Source organism: Caenorhabditis elegans, chromosome II (genome assembly GCF_000002985.6).
Source record: "Caenorhabditis elegans chromosome II".
Classification (NCBI taxonomy): domain Eukaryota; kingdom Metazoa; phylum Nematoda; class Chromadorea; order Rhabditida; family Rhabditidae; genus Caenorhabditis; species Caenorhabditis elegans.
In genome coordinates this window covers 7349653-7364340 of record NC_003280.10, presented here as the reverse complement: position 1 = coordinate 7364340, position 14688 = coordinate 7349653, and the positions used below count along the sequence as shown (strand labels likewise).

At 36.8% G+C, this 14688-nt stretch overlaps 4 protein-coding genes across 6 annotated transcripts; 3 read left to right on the top strand and 1 right to left on the bottom strand.

The window, feature by feature from the left end:
- Positions 1-300: 300 nt before the first annotated feature.
- msra-1 (peptide-methionine (S)-S-oxide reductase) lies at positions 301-1121 on the top strand. Its single transcript, NM_063139.10, has 2 exons — positions 301-556; positions 690-1121. Exons 1-2 carry the CDS (start codon positions 308-310, stop codon positions 1062-1064), a joined length of 624 nt encoding a protein of 207 aa, NP_495540.1. The 5' UTR covers positions 301-307; the 3' UTR covers positions 1065-1121.
- Positions 1094-5448, bottom strand: insc-1 (Protein inscuteable homologue C-terminal domain-containing protein; the record flags this gene model as incomplete). Of its 2 annotated transcripts, none has more annotated exons than NM_001381496.3 (16): positions 1094-1288; positions 1337-1617; positions 1928-2030; positions 2078-2231; positions 2313-2558; positions 2610-2709; positions 2758-2858; positions 2904-2998; positions 3046-3236; positions 3289-3403; positions 3456-3600; positions 3714-3754; positions 4134-4244; positions 4290-4387; positions 4973-5142; positions 5354-5448. In NM_001381496.3, the coding sequence occupies 14 exons, from the start codon at positions 4378-4380 to the stop codon at positions 1167-1169; spliced, it is 1896 nt and encodes a 631-aa protein (NP_001367460.1). The 2 variants fall into 2 exon arrangements, with proteins under 2 accessions (NP_001367460.1, NP_001368642.1); NM_001381495.1 differs by having other exon boundaries at positions 1167-1288; positions 5354-5428.
- A 2466-nt stretch (positions 5449-7914) lies between these two features.
- haf-2 (ABC-type antigen peptide transporter) lies at positions 7915-10765 on the top strand (the record flags this gene model as incomplete). The annotated part of the gene is made up of 7 exons (NM_063136.7): positions 7915-8464; positions 8512-8631; positions 8682-9133; positions 9184-9510; positions 9559-9918; positions 9964-10380; positions 10435-10765. 7 exons carry the CDS (start codon positions 7915-7917, stop codon positions 10528-10530), a joined length of 2322 nt encoding a protein of 773 aa, NP_495537.2. The 3' UTR covers positions 10531-10765.
- A 1057-nt stretch (positions 10766-11822) lies between these two features.
- On the top strand, positions 11823-14222 carry hsp-4 (the record flags this gene model as incomplete). Of its 2 annotated transcripts, NM_001383885.3 has the most annotated exons (6): positions 11823-12044; positions 12093-12277; positions 12327-12893; positions 12943-13177; positions 13224-13927; positions 13977-14222. In NM_001383885.3, the coding sequence occupies 6 exons, from the start codon at positions 11867-11869 to the stop codon at positions 14079-14081; spliced, it is 1974 nt and encodes a 657-aa protein (NP_001370395.1). The 2 variants fall into 2 exon arrangements, with proteins under 2 accessions (NP_001370395.1, NP_001293470.1); NM_001306541.3 differs by lacking the exons at positions 11823-12044; positions 12093-12277; positions 12327-12893 and having other exon boundaries at positions 13012-13177; positions 13977-14081.
- Between the last annotated feature and the right edge of the window lie 466 nt (positions 14223-14688).

Sequence of the window (14688 nt, the reverse complement as noted above, 5' to 3'; positions counted from 1 at the left end):
TTCTGACTGGCCATCTGCTTTTTCTTCGTCTACCACTGCTGGCAGAATGATGATAAAGCATGTCGTGTCTATATGCCTGCGTCTAACATTGTATGTTTTCTTTTCTACTTGTCTTCTTCATCGATTCCCTCTGCGTCTCTTTCCTCTTTCTGATGTAATCGCAAAATTTACAGGAATCACATTTTGATTCCGCCCCGATTTGTATATAAATTGACTGTGAAACATACGTTTTTACATTGTTTACTAATTTTTTAATTCCTTTATAAACTCAAAACCTTTTTCAATCCGATATAATTTCAGGTGAAACATGGCTTATTTGGAGCGTGCCTATTTTGGTCTTCAGTGCTTCTGGGGAGAATCTGCATGGGCGAAGCTGAAAGGAGTTGTGGTGACACGAGTTGGATATGCTGGAGGAAAACAACCAAATCCTACTTATAAGAATATCAAGGATCATACTGAAATCACAGAGATCACTTTTGATCCAAAAGTTATTGAATACTCAAAGCTCACCAACTTCTTTTGGAAGCATCACAACCCAGCTGAAAGGAGAAAGAAGGTAATTTTCGAATTGACTTTAAAGTTTCAAATATTGTTCTACTGGAAAACGTAACAAAAAGTAAGTTCTAATTGATTATAATTTTTTAGGTTAAAATACATTTAAACTTCAAATTAATTCGTTTCAATTTCAGCAATACCAATCTGCGATTCTCTACGTAAATGACGACCAAAAGAAAGTCGCTGAAGAAACTTTGAAAGTAGCAAAGGACAAGCATGGAGACATTGAAACATATATTGAGCCATTGGACAAGTTCTATCAAGCTGAAGATTACCATCAAAAATATTGGTTCCGTCAAAAGAAGATTCTTTTCGATGAACTGTCTCTTCTTGATACTCAAGTTGCTGAAGGAGAACTTGCCACAAAATTGAACGCATATTGTGCTGGCTTCCAGGACTTCCACGATCTTGAGCGTCTTGCAAAAGAGTACGGATTAAAGGATTCTTTTGTCAATAAGGTGAAGGACTATGCTCTGTCAGGAGGAGATCCAAGAAACTGTCATGCTTAAATTATATGAATGTACAATCGAACTTTTATCAGGTTTTCAATGAATTTTATTTTATCACAGATTCTTGTGTTTGTTTGTTTAACAAAGGAAGATATTTGAATATTATACTGCACTTTCAGATTGGTATTTAGATTCCAACTTTGTGCGAATATTGTTGCATATCATATTAAATGGATTTGAAGAGTTGTTGTCATCATAAAGCACATTGCTCAAAATTGCGTAGGCTGTAACTTGAACATATATGAAACGTTGAATAATTCTGAAAATCTCACCATTATTACCATACAAGGCTTTGAGCCCAATTTCACTGTTAGCTAAAGTACCAATACATACAGCAGCTTTGTACCGTATCCTTCTACAGTAATCCGCATGGATTGGATGGGTAAGGGATAAAAATTCAAGAAGCACTGGAATTGCATTTTGATCAACCATTTGATGATCTAAATGACGGGCGGCAAGGCGAGAAAAGGCTGTAACAATTTGTTCCTGGACGAAGACAGTGGCACAATTTTCTCGATTATAAGCAGATATCAGACGACGAATTGAATTATTTCTGAAAATATTTACATTTACATGTTGCAAAAAACTTTTCAAAATCCCAAAATAGAGAGCGATCCTATAAATTTTCAGATTTTTTTTTAAATTCGAGACTGTTTTCAGTTTTATCTGGTAGGCTGGTTTACCGTTTTGTAGTTTCTAGGTAACTTGTAGCAATTGCTACAAAAGTTAGAACAAGGAATTCGCCTTGAAATTTTGCATTCATTTTCTACAATTACGTGCTATAGCTCAATTTAATGTTGGTTCAAATTTAATTTTGTACTGAGCTTTTGCGAAAATAGTTAAATGCTTAAAATTCAACAAACCTGTACATAATATCAACTCCATTTGGGTTCTGAAGTGTCACATTGTTCAATGCAGCGGTTGCCAAAAGCAAAGAGTCACCTGATTTACATTGATCTATTAGATCTGAAATTAATTATTTAGTCTCCAATTTTTATATTTAAATTGGTTACCCAAAAGTCTGGATATAATTGGTTCCACATGATTTAACCGAATGAATGCAGACTGAGGATTGGTAAGTTGTGTCAGAATACCAGCTGCCTCGACGGAACAGATTGATGAGGAAATGGATAAAAGTCTATCAATAACCAAATCCAAGCCTCCTTGCTGAAATTAATCAATTTGTATTGATTGAATTTGTATTGAATTTGTATTGAAAAGTATTGATTATAAAATATATCTAATTACCGTGAGCAAAGCAAGTGCTCCTTTTGAAACTCCACATAACACTGCCAATGTTCGAAGTAAAAATCTAAGAGTGTTCTCCTGTGGTTGATCATTCTTCATAATTCGAATAACTGATGAGATGCATCCTTTTTGAATTGCTTCAATACAAAGTTCATCTCCAAATAAACAAATATGAATAAGATGCTCTAAACAAATAGGTGTCAGACGATCTTTTCCATTACTTTCACATAGATTCTTGGATATTATCTGAAATTAAATATTTGAATGAATTGAATAGTTAAACTAAAAGTAACTTACCCTCACAAACACCAAAAGTACTGATTCTATAGACTTTCTGAGAAGAATCGCAAAAAAGTTTGTCATATTATTCATGTCAATTATTCCTTTATCTCGATTTCTGGAAAAACGTAAGGTAACATTTAATTTGTTTCAATAATAGATTTACTTTTGTAACTCTTGAACATTCATTTTTAATCGAGCCATTTCAGTCTTTGGAAGATAATTTGTACATGGAGATGATTCAAGCAGTTGGATGAACACAGAAGACTTAAATATTAACTTTTGTAACTTAATTCAGTATGCACAAAATACCTTTGCCAACAAATCTCTGCAAGTTGCTGGATCCAGAGCTGAAGAAAGAAGAGTATACAAAGCAGATGATGTTCTGAGAACATGATCCATTGTACCTGAATTTTCTCTTTAAAAATTCAATTTCCAAATAATGACTACTGACTAGCCATTCTCGCATAGCTTGGCATCCCTGTATCATCATCATCTTTACTTTCTTGTCGAGTTGAACAATTTGATCTTCGTTCGATTTGATCTCCGGAACATTGTCCAGAGTCGACACTTGTGATGCTATCCGAACGAGTACTGTATGGAGATCGGAGAATTGTATTTGCGCTGTCAGTGCTCATGTCTATTCTGTAATTGCAAAATTATTTTATCTTTAATGTTAAAAATAATTATTTAGTACCTGTTCATTGCCTGTTGAACATGTGCTCCATTAACAGTTATTGTGTTTGCTCTTGAAGAAGTTGGAACTGGTGGGGCCGGAGACAAAATTCCATTTCTTTGTGGTTGCACACTAGCTGAAAAAATTCAATTTTTCCAGCAAAAGATAACGAAATAAAAATTACTCACATTTCATAGAATTCCGTCGCAAAACCTGAAACTGTTCATACGACGGAGGCGCTGTTTTAGGAGTTGGTGTTCGACAACCAGATGGAGAGTTGCTCTTTTGGCTCAGAGCTCGTGAAATGTTTCCTCGGAAGCCGGGCAACTTGATCTGAATGGTTCAACATGTGTTGCCAATCAACGAAGCAATTAAGATAAAATTTAAGGGGTGGTGAAGGGATAGAAAACGAGAAAAAACGAAGGAATAAAAGAAAGTGAACTCACATTTCGAATTATTGCATCCTCGGTGTCCGTTGGGCAAGACTCTATAAAAACTCGAGTTTGAGAAACAGGACGGAAATGTTCAAAACTTGAAAGCATTTTTATGCCGCAAGTTTTCCCAGTGCTCTAGGGAAAGTTTAAGGAAAAGAGAGTTCATAAAATTTATGTTGGGAGTCAACTTTTTGTTTCTTGATTCCTTTTTTTAAGTTGCATTGTTTTCTATCTAGTCCAGATGAATTCAAGAAAAAATCGTTAAAATTGTATTGCGCAAAAATTGAAAAAATGATACTGCCTAAAATCCAGAATAATTTCATTTTTGCAAGGTATCAAGTTTCTTTCTTTCTGAAAAATTTAAGGGCATTTGACGTGTTTTAGCTCTCTCACTATCGTTATCAACTTTTAAATTCTCCACAAAATATTTACCAGCATGAACGGACGAGCACAAAGTAGTGCTACTTGAGTTATACTTGTCACTCAGACTGTTGTTCATCATCTCAGCGATAGAATTCCTTTCCAACAATTGAGGAAGACTTGCTGAAAGTTGTAACATTTATAAAGTAATTTTCATTTTGTTACTACCTGCACAATCATTTGCTCCACTTCGTAGCCTTGCTATCCTCCTTTGAGGTTTTGGAGGAGCTGATATATTGCCCAATGAAGTTGATAACATTGATTTGCTGAAAATAAAATAACAATTAATTTATATATTTTAAAATTTTGATGATTTGAATTACCGAAGAACCATTGATTTGAAAGTAATCAATAATACTACAAATGAATGAAATAATGAATTTATTCTTAATGCGGATCAAATTGCAAACTATCTCTTTCCCATTCCGCGCGGTAAATATCTTTTCGCACCAATAGCTACTGTTTGCTTTTTTGATTTGACTTTTGGAGTTGGAAGCTTGAAAGAAAATGTGGATAAAATAACTTATTTCTCAAACTTCTGTATATAAGAACTTTATACGAGACGAGAGATATTGATAGAAAGTAACAAAGAATCTCGGAAAGAGACATGCTCAACAACTTGAGAAAAGTCATTAATTATTTGAAGATGGCGGCCAAGATGACACCTGTTCGCATCCAATTTCTTGGCGGAACACAACAAAAATTAATTACAAAATTTTTGCTAAAATATTTCATTAAAGTAAAGAAGAAGAAGCTTGTAAAGCGAAAAAGAAGAGCAAAATGATTTGAATGACCGCAACTAGTCGGGTAACCCGACTCCCTGTGCATTGAACAACAAACAACCACTTTACCTGTAGCCGACCGAGATTTTCTTGGCTCCATAATATTCTTCATCGGGTAATTGTACGATAGATTCCGGAGTTGGAAGCAATGGTTTTGCATATAAAATTGTTTGGAGCTCGTCGTCTCGGGCATTTGCCAAACTTGAGAGCCATTGCTGATGAAACCGGGTTACAGTAGACTGAAATTAATTTTTATTAATAAACAGTTTTCATCTGATTTCTGATTTTTGCAATGTTTCAAGCTCATCAAAAATATTTCCAAGAGATTGCTTCTTTGTATCAGTTAACAATAATTTTTTGAAAGCATTTTTCAAGTAAAGCCTAAAGTTTAGAAGGGTCTCTTTTTTTTATTTCTTTCTATTATAAATTTTAATAACAATAAATTGAGACCTTTGGAGGTTGTGGAACTATATCGAATAAATTCTCGTTTTCCAGGGAATCCCAGAATCGGGCCAATCGGGCCATGTTTATATGAGCATTTAGCTGAAAAAAGTAAAAATTGAAAAGAAAGAATGAAAAGTGAAAGAAACGAGCAGTTCTAATTATTAGTTGTCACTTTCACTAGGACGCTCCAAGTATATTCATAATTTTATAAAGATATTGTTGTAAGAAGTGTGTCTCTTCTTGTCAATGCGCGATAATATCCAAGTGGGAAGCCCATCGGGACCTTGTGAATATTGTATGAAATAGAGAGACACAGAGAAAAGTGAAGGTGATAAATGATGAGTTTCTCAAAACAAACATAGACTTCTCTATTCGGGATCAGTTCATGCGCGCGGCAAGTGAGAAGAGATGAATCGACGTGGGACGCGGGAGGCAGGCGGAAGTAAGATTGAACGAAAAAAAACGAAATGTCAAAAAATTTGTGGAGCAAATATGCCAATTGGGTTCCGGTCTAGTTGAATGCATTGGACATGTTTTGAGGGAATGCAAATCAGCTGGTGAGTTACAAAGCAGGCGGAAGGGTAGAGGTCACAATATCTCAGAAATAGAGAGAAAGAGAGCAAGATGAGCACCCACAGGAGCAATTTGTGTACTACATAATATGATAAGATGTGCAGACTTTAATTTTAATTTATAAAAAATCTTGAATATATTATAAGTATCAGAACATTTAAAAACAGAAAAAAATTTTAGAGTTAAAATGAAAATTAATGTCATATCGTCTTTGGAAGACTAATAAAAATGTATATTTACGCAAATATTATAAGCTATAGATGGTGTTCAAATCACACGTTTTGGCATTTTTTGGCAATTTACCAAAAGTGTGTCTAAACATTTTTTTTCCAACAAAATACCAACTGGTGATTTAATCATGCCACAAAGCTGAATTTCTACACTTTTCAATAAACTTTTTCAGTTGAATATATAGATTTAAATTTACTAGAGCTTCAGGTATGATTTGATAAACGCGCCTACCTCAGACCTAAACTCCGGAGTTTGGTCAAATTTTAAAAAAATCTGTGATTTTCAAGTTTAACAAAGTTTAAAAAAGTTTGAAGTTTTAATTTAAAAGTTTAAATTATGTTTAAGTTTAGGCAGAAGCTTCTAGAAGTGAAATCTAATTTTTTTGTATATTTTGAAGAGACTCTTCAAATAAATTTCTATAAGCGAAAAATGCTCATTCTACATGATATATACCCCCAGGTAACCTAATTACACTAAAACACAATTGTTCCTAGAAGAAACTAAAGGTTATTGCTAATAAGTTTTTGTCTACTGTTCCTGCAAAGATAATTAACTTTTTTTATGATGAGTGCCTCCACTGAACAGCTAGAATTTCGTTTTGTTCTAACAATAAGTTTAAACAACACGTATTTTTCTGACTACTGTAGAATTCTCTAAAACCTATTAAAATTTAAAGGGCAATAAACGGTGTGATTTGGGAGAATAACACCTATCTCGTGGGTTCATAGAGGATATAAATCAGCCAAAAAACCCGCTGTGATTCTCCGCTTCTTGATGATAAAAAAGATAAATGAGTGTCTCTTTTCCTTCTGGCTCCGCATCAAAACGTCACAAAACAGTGGGGTTGATGAGTGACATATGGTTGATTTCCAAGTGGATTTTTGCGCCCACCACCACCAATTGTTCATCAAATAGGGATTGTCTGGAATATTTTTAGAATGCGGAAACCTTTTTTCCGAAAACCTTTCCCCAAAAAGCATTAGAATAATATGAAAATTACAAAAGGATTTATTTACAAAAGAACATTGTATCAATTATCTTTGGAAAAATATCAAGATTATATTTCAGGCTTCACTTGAATCATTTTCTAGGCCTGGAAATTTTTCAGAACGCGAGACAGTGTACAAGATGTAGAGGGCACAGGCAACTTGAATAACGAAACTCCGAAATGACACTCGTCGCGTTGTTTATCGTAAATCGACAAAGCACTTTTCTGAATTTTACTGTAGATGTAAAAGCTACGTTTTCTAGTTTTCAAGTTTTATCGTAGAAAATTGCTAGATTTTTCTGTTATTTCACAAACCTTGTTTCTAGGAAAACTATTTAAAATAAAGACCGGACCTAAAAATTGAGAATTTGAGCCAAATTTTTATTATCCGATAAGAATTAATTAAAATTCTAAACCAACATTTATTGAAGTTTTACAAGCACAGTTGATCTCTATAGTATTTTTGAGAATTCAATATAATTATCGACTTTTTGTTAAAACAATAATTTAGTGCATGAGTCATTCCTAGTGTTTCCTCATATTTCGTAATCATGCCGTAATCTCCGCCCATTGTCTCGTGTATCACATTTTATTTCAGAACTCCCATTTTATAAATGCCATATTTTTGCTTTTCTCCATTTTCTGTTTCTGGTCTTTGATACTGATGTCTTGTTCATTTGCCGTTCCCTATGAGAGTGAATAGGCAAACATCGCTCTTTTATTTTCGTTTTCCCTCTTTCGAATCGCGTTAAATTTCTAGATTTAATTTTTTAAGATGCACCGATGGATCAATACGTCGTTATACCTGTACATGCTAATTGATGCAGCTATCACTAACGTCTCATTTGGGTATTTTGCTCCAGGATGGAAGTTCAATTATGACTCATTTTTGGGCATCATCACGTTCTCCCTTCCTTATCACTTCACAACAACTCCATACGAATTTCAAATCTTCTCATTCATACGACAATCATTTTGTGCTATCGCGGTTCTTCTCATTATTCTCAACAAGAGGGAAAAAGTTAAAGTTTTGTTTCCTGTGGTGATTTGCAATGCAGTAGTCGTCTACTCATTATCTCTCATCAAATTTCTGGCTTTCTCCGAGGACTCGAATCAACTATACTTCCCCGGATTGTGGTTTTCTGTCATTTGGTCTATTCTTTCCGGATTCATTCAAGTTCTTGTTTGGTACTTCGTTTTCACTTCAAATCCTTTCGATTATCATCGATTGTTAAATACAACTGCCGAAAATGCTGGCACTTCTGTAACGGAGACTGCAGCTGAAACAGTGAGGGATACGGAAACTGCAAGTAATGTTGAAAGTGGTGAGTTATTTTTTGCCCAGAAATTGAATAAAATAATAAATTTACAGGATCCTCAACTGCGCCCAGAGCTCCACTACACAAAGTACTCCTCCGTCTTCTCTCGTACTGTGGACATCAATGGCCGTGGTTTGCGAGTGGTTTTGTCTTTCTTACGGTTTATGCTTTAGGTTTGTTGGTTTTTTTTTAATTTTTTAGTTTTCCAAAAAATAATTTATAGCTCGTGTCTTCATCCCCAACTACACAGCCCAAGTAATCTCTGATATTGTGAACAAACGTGGAATCCAAGCACTTATTCACTCCATCATCGTTCTCACATGCCTCACTGCTACAAGTTCTCTGTTTGGAGGTCTTCGTGGTGGATGCTTTGACTACGCCACTGCTCTTGTTACACTTCGAATTCGGTTAGATCTGTTCACCTCCTTGATTAGGCAGGATATTGCATTTTATGACACCGCAAAAACAGGAGACACGATGTCTAGACTCACTTCTGATTGTCAAACGATCTCTTCTACAGTTTCTACCAATGTGAATGTGTTTATGAGGAATGGAGTTATGCTGATCGGTGCACTTGCATTCATGATCCTTATGTCCTGGCGTCTTGCAATGGTTACATTCATCGCTGTTCCTCTCGTAGGATTCATCACAAAAGCTTACAGCAGTTTCTACGATGTAAGTATTGGTTTTCTCTCAAATGTTAAATAATCTTTGAAATAATTCAGAAAATCTCCGAAAAACTACAACAAACAATTGCTGAAACGAATCAGATGGCCGAAGAAGTTGTTTCGACGATGCGAACTGTGAGAAGTTTTGCGTGCGAGAAGAAAGAGCTGAAAAGATTCGAAGATCGTCTCTCGAGTACACTATCCGTCAATAGAAAGAAGTCAATTGCCTACTTGTTCTATACATGGAATAACGAGTTCTGTGACAACGCGATACTTGTTGCTGTTTTGTTTTATGGAGGACATCTTGTGATGACGGGTAAAATGGAAAAAGAACAACTCATCACATTCCTTCTGTATCAAATGCAACTCGGTGAAAATCTTTACGTTCGTTTGAATTAATTAATATGAAAGCTTTTAAAACGTAATTTTCAGTACCTTTCCTATGTAATGTCTGGTCTAATGGAAGCTGTCGGTGCATCAAGGAAAGTTTTCGATTTGATGAATCGCAAGCCGCAATTTGAATTAGACGGAATGCAGAGGCCGTTTGTAAATGGAAACATCACATTCTCTCACGTCGGATTCACTTATCCATCTCGTCCGAACAACCCGGTTCTAAAAGATTTGACTCTTAGTATTAAATCAGGTGAAACAGTTGCACTTGTTGGTCCAAGTGGAGGAGGAAAGTCATCAATTGTATCGCTTATCGAGCACTTTTATGAACCGGACGAAGGATCTGTTACTCTTGATGGCGTTCCGATCAAGGATATTAATCATGTCTACTACCATCAAAAGGTATTTTATCAAATTATGAGATTAATATCATCTATTTTATTGCAGGTTGCATTAGTAGCACAGGAACCAGTTCTCTACAATGGATCTGTACGACATAACATCCTTTATGGATGTGATTTTGCTACTGAAGATGACATGCTCAATGCTTCCAAGATGGCGAATGTGCATGATTTTGTGATGGAATTGGAGAAAGGATATGACACTAATTGTGGAGAGAAAGGAGTTCAGATGAGTGGAGGACAGAAACAAAGAATTGCGATTGCACGAGCATTGGTTCGTAATCCAGCTGTATTGATTCTTGACGAAGCAACCAGTGCACTAGATACAGAATCCGAGGCTTTAGTTCAACAAGCCTTGAGTAGGTGTGCTCAAGAACGAACTGTTATCATAGTTGCTCATCGTTTGTCTACTATCGAGAAGGCTAATAAAATTGCTGTCATAGTCAAAGGATGCCTCGTTCAGGTAACTCTATTGGAAGATATATTATTTATACATGACACAAAAATCAAATTTCAGATGGGAACACACACCGAACTTATGACAGACACAGACGGAATGTATTACTCATTGGTGTCTCGTCAAATGCTGAGTGCTAAAGTTGGAGAAGATTAAATCCATTTATTTATGTCCAGTACAAGACGACCGTTCATATCTTCTTAGTCATTTTCTTTCAGCCGGTGTACTCTTTGTTCAATTTTCTCTTTCTTGGTGCAACCTTTATTCACGTGTATCTTCTCCGAGCTTGTTTGCATATTTTTTTTTTGAAATTTCATGTGCTAATTTATTCATGTCATTTTTGAAGTTAAACTCTTCACATTTCATAATAAATATTTATTGAACCCGTTTGACTACTCCAAATTCACGAAGTTACCAAAATAAAAGTGATATTTGACTTTCAGAAATACCATTTCAAATTCCCTAAGACGCTCGGGAAATATTAATTACTGCAATTTATATTCTGCTTGTATTTTTCGAAGTTGGGTCCAACTGTGTGAAGTATTGTAAGAATCATATCCTTCTCCTTCACATTCTACATAAACAATTCATTTCTATTCTGTAAATTTTTTCTGATGATTTACGGTAAAAACGAGCGAAATTCGGTCCGGGACAAGGGTTTCTACGACGAGTCCATCGTGGTGCCGCTCGCTTGTTTGAATTCCCGCGTGCCGCATTCCTCGTGTCGAGACCCGATGTCCAACTGGGGGGATTACCAACTCGGGGGATTGGCCCCGCCCACAGAACCGTGGCTTGCAATTTTTTCTTGTTAATTCTCGCTCTATTGAGAAAAAATAATTTTAAAACCGTGCGGCAGTTTCAAAAATGGGCGTATTGCAAGCCACGGTTCTGTGGGCGGGGCCAATCCCCCGAGTTCTTCGGGTCTCTAAGGAAAGGATTCGTACATTCTGGTCCTTTTTATTTATTTTTAACCTCTTTTTATTTTTTTAAACCGCAATCCATTACCAGTTCCATTTTCTCCGTACTCGTCAGTGTAGCGAGTGACGAGTGAAATTGACCCCATTTCTTATCTTATCGAAAACAATCTAAATAGTTTCCGCATTCGCATAACCAGAAAATTCTTCGGTAGTCGTTCTCATTTGTTTTTATTTCATGAACATAAAGTAACGCCATAGTCTTTTTATGAAACGTGGCGTTAAGAAAGCTCTCGAAAAGTCTCGATTTCTCCAGCACTAATACACGTCATCTCCGATAAGTACACGTTGCATAGGCGGTCCTAATAAAAGCGACCGCGGACGTTCACATTCAGTTCTTTGTTTTCTTTTTGTCGTCTGCACTCCTTCTTTGCGACGTGTATTTTGTGTTCTTCTCTGTGTTTCCACTTCTCGTTAGTATTCTCGCGCTTCTACTCTGAAAGGTTTTTCTTCTTAAATGTTCTCATTTTTCAGCCACTCAGCGAACAGTTGAACTGACCGCTCATCAAGAGAAAAATATGAAAGTTTTCTCGTTGATTTTGATTGCCTTCGTGGCAAACGCGTACTGTGATGAAGGAGCATCTACCGAGAAGGAGGAAAAGATGGGGACAATCATTGGTATCGATCTCGGAACAACCTACTCGTGCGTTGGAGTCTTCAAGAATGGGCGAGTTGAAATCATCGCCAACGATCAAGGTAATTTTTGAAAACGTTTAATGAAAAGGTATAATAGTTTATTTTCAGGAAACAGAATCACTCCATCATACGTTGCGTTTTCCGGAGATCAAGGAGAGCGACTTATTGGAGATGCCGCCAAGAATCAGCTCACAATCAATCCGGAGAACACAATTTTCGACGCCAAGCGTCTGATTGGGCGTTTCTACAACGAGAAAACCGTTCAACAAGACATCAAGCACTGGCCGTTCAAGGTAAATTAAACGTTTGATAAGAACATGAGCTTATAATGATTTATTTCAGATCGTCGACAAGTCTAATAAGCCTAATGTTGAGGTGAAGGTTGGATCCGAGACGAAACAATTCACTCCTGAAGAAGTCTCTGCCATGGTTCTTACGAAGATGAAGCAGATTGCCGAATCCTACCTTGGTCACGAGGTGAAGAACGCCGTTGTCACCGTGCCAGCATACTTCAATGATGCTCAAAAACAAGCCACCAAGGATGCAGGATCTATTGCCGGACTTAACGTTGTGAGAATCATCAACGAACCAACAGCGGCAGCCATCGCTTATGGATTGGATAAGAAAGATGGAGAACGCAACATTCTTGTCTTCGATTTGGGAGGTGGAACTTTCGATGTATCCCTTCTTACCATCGACAGCGGAGTTTTCGAGGTTCTTGCCACTAATGGAGATACCCATTTGGGAGGAGAAGATTTCGATCAACGCGTGATGGAATACTTCATCAAGCTGTACAAGAAAAAGTCTGGAAAGGACCTTCGCAAGGACAACCGTGCCGTTCAGAAACTTCGCCGTGAGGTAGAAAAGGCCAAGAGGGCTTTGTCAACCCAGCATCAAACTAAGATCGAGGTGAGTTATTTCATCTTTATCATACATAATTTCAAAATAATATTTGCAGATCGAGTCACTCTTCGATGGAGAAGACTTCTCAGAGACTTTGACTCGTGCCAAGTTTGAGGAGCTCAATATGGACTTGTTCCGTGCTACATTGAAGCCGGTTCAGAAAGTTTTGGAAGATGCTGACATGAAGAAAACTGATGTCCACGAGATCGTACTGGTAGGAGGATCAACCAGAATTCCAAAGGTTCAACAACTTATCAAGGACTACTTCAACGGCAAGGAGCCATCTCGTGGTAAGATTAAAAATTAACTTTTATATTTCTAAGTTTGGTATTTCAGGAATCAACCCTGACGAAGCAGTTGCTTACGGAGCTGCTGTTCAAGCAGGAGTAATCGGAGGTGTCGAAAATACCGGAGATGTTGTCCTTCTTGACGTCAATCCACTCACTCTGGGTATTGAGACTGTCGGAGGAGTCATGACTAAGTTGATTGGAAGAAATACCGTTATCCCAACAAAGAAGAGCCAAGTTTTCTCTACCGCTGCCGATAGTCAGAGCGCTGTATCAATCGTTATTTATGAAGGTGAACGACCAATGGTTATGGACAATCACAAGCTCGGAAACTTCGATGTCACCGGAATCCCACCAGCTCCACGCGGTGTTCCACAAATTGAGGTTACATTCGAAATTGATGTCAACGGAATATTGCACGTAAGCGCCGAAGACAAGGGAACTGGAAACAAGAACAAGCTCACAATCACCAACGACCACAATCGTCTCAGTCCAGAAGACATCGAGCGCATGATCAATGATGCTGACAAGTTTGCTGCAGATGATCAAGCCCAAAAAGAGAAGGTTGAGTCACGAAATGAGCTGGAAGCATATGCCTATCAGATGAAAACTCAAATCGCCGACAAGGAAAAACTCGGAGGAAAGCTCACTGACGAAGACAAGGTGTCCATCGAGTCTGCCGTCGAGAGAGCTATTGAGTGGCTCGGAAGCAACCAAGATGCCTCTACTGAAGAAAACAAGGAGCAAAAGAAGGTTTGTTTTCATCAATTTTCTAAACGAAAATATAATATTTGTTTTTCAGGAACTTGAATCTGTTGTTCAACCAATCGTCTCCAAACTTTACTCGGCGGGAGGACAAGGAGAACAAGCTTCTGAGGAGCCATCGGAGGATCATGATGAACTGTAAAATATTAATTGCCTTCAACTACTTGCTGCCATCGGGTTCCTGTTTATTGCTTTATCCCCCCTTCATTCTTTCCCAACCCAACCCCACCATTCATTTTTACGAGTTTAGTGAAATTTTTTATTTAATAAATTATTTATTATTTATCATGATATCCTGTATATTTGAGTTGAACATACAGAACAAGCTAGATCGATCAGTTTTGGGTATTAAAAAAGTTAATCATGATTTTCATATGGCCTTATCAGAAGTTCTTTCAAGATCAAAAACGGTTTTTCGTAATTTAACACAATTCAATAGTAACATTGTTTCATATGTTTCAGACGCCTTCACTAGGAGTTGGTAAATCACCTACGGGCAATTGTAAATATTTTGTTTGTTTGTTTGTCAAGTTCTTTAGAAAACTCTGAGCTGTTCCTCATTTTGTCATCACTCGTAACTAAACTTTTTATTCGCAAACAGCACGGTAAAATTTGTTTGACTGGTAATGAATACCATACTTTCTACGCAAACAGTAATTTTCAGAGAAGAACCAAAACCAAAAAAATCTTAAAGAATTTAGGTATTTCTAATATAAATCCTTAGTTTATCTGGCAAACAAGACGAATTC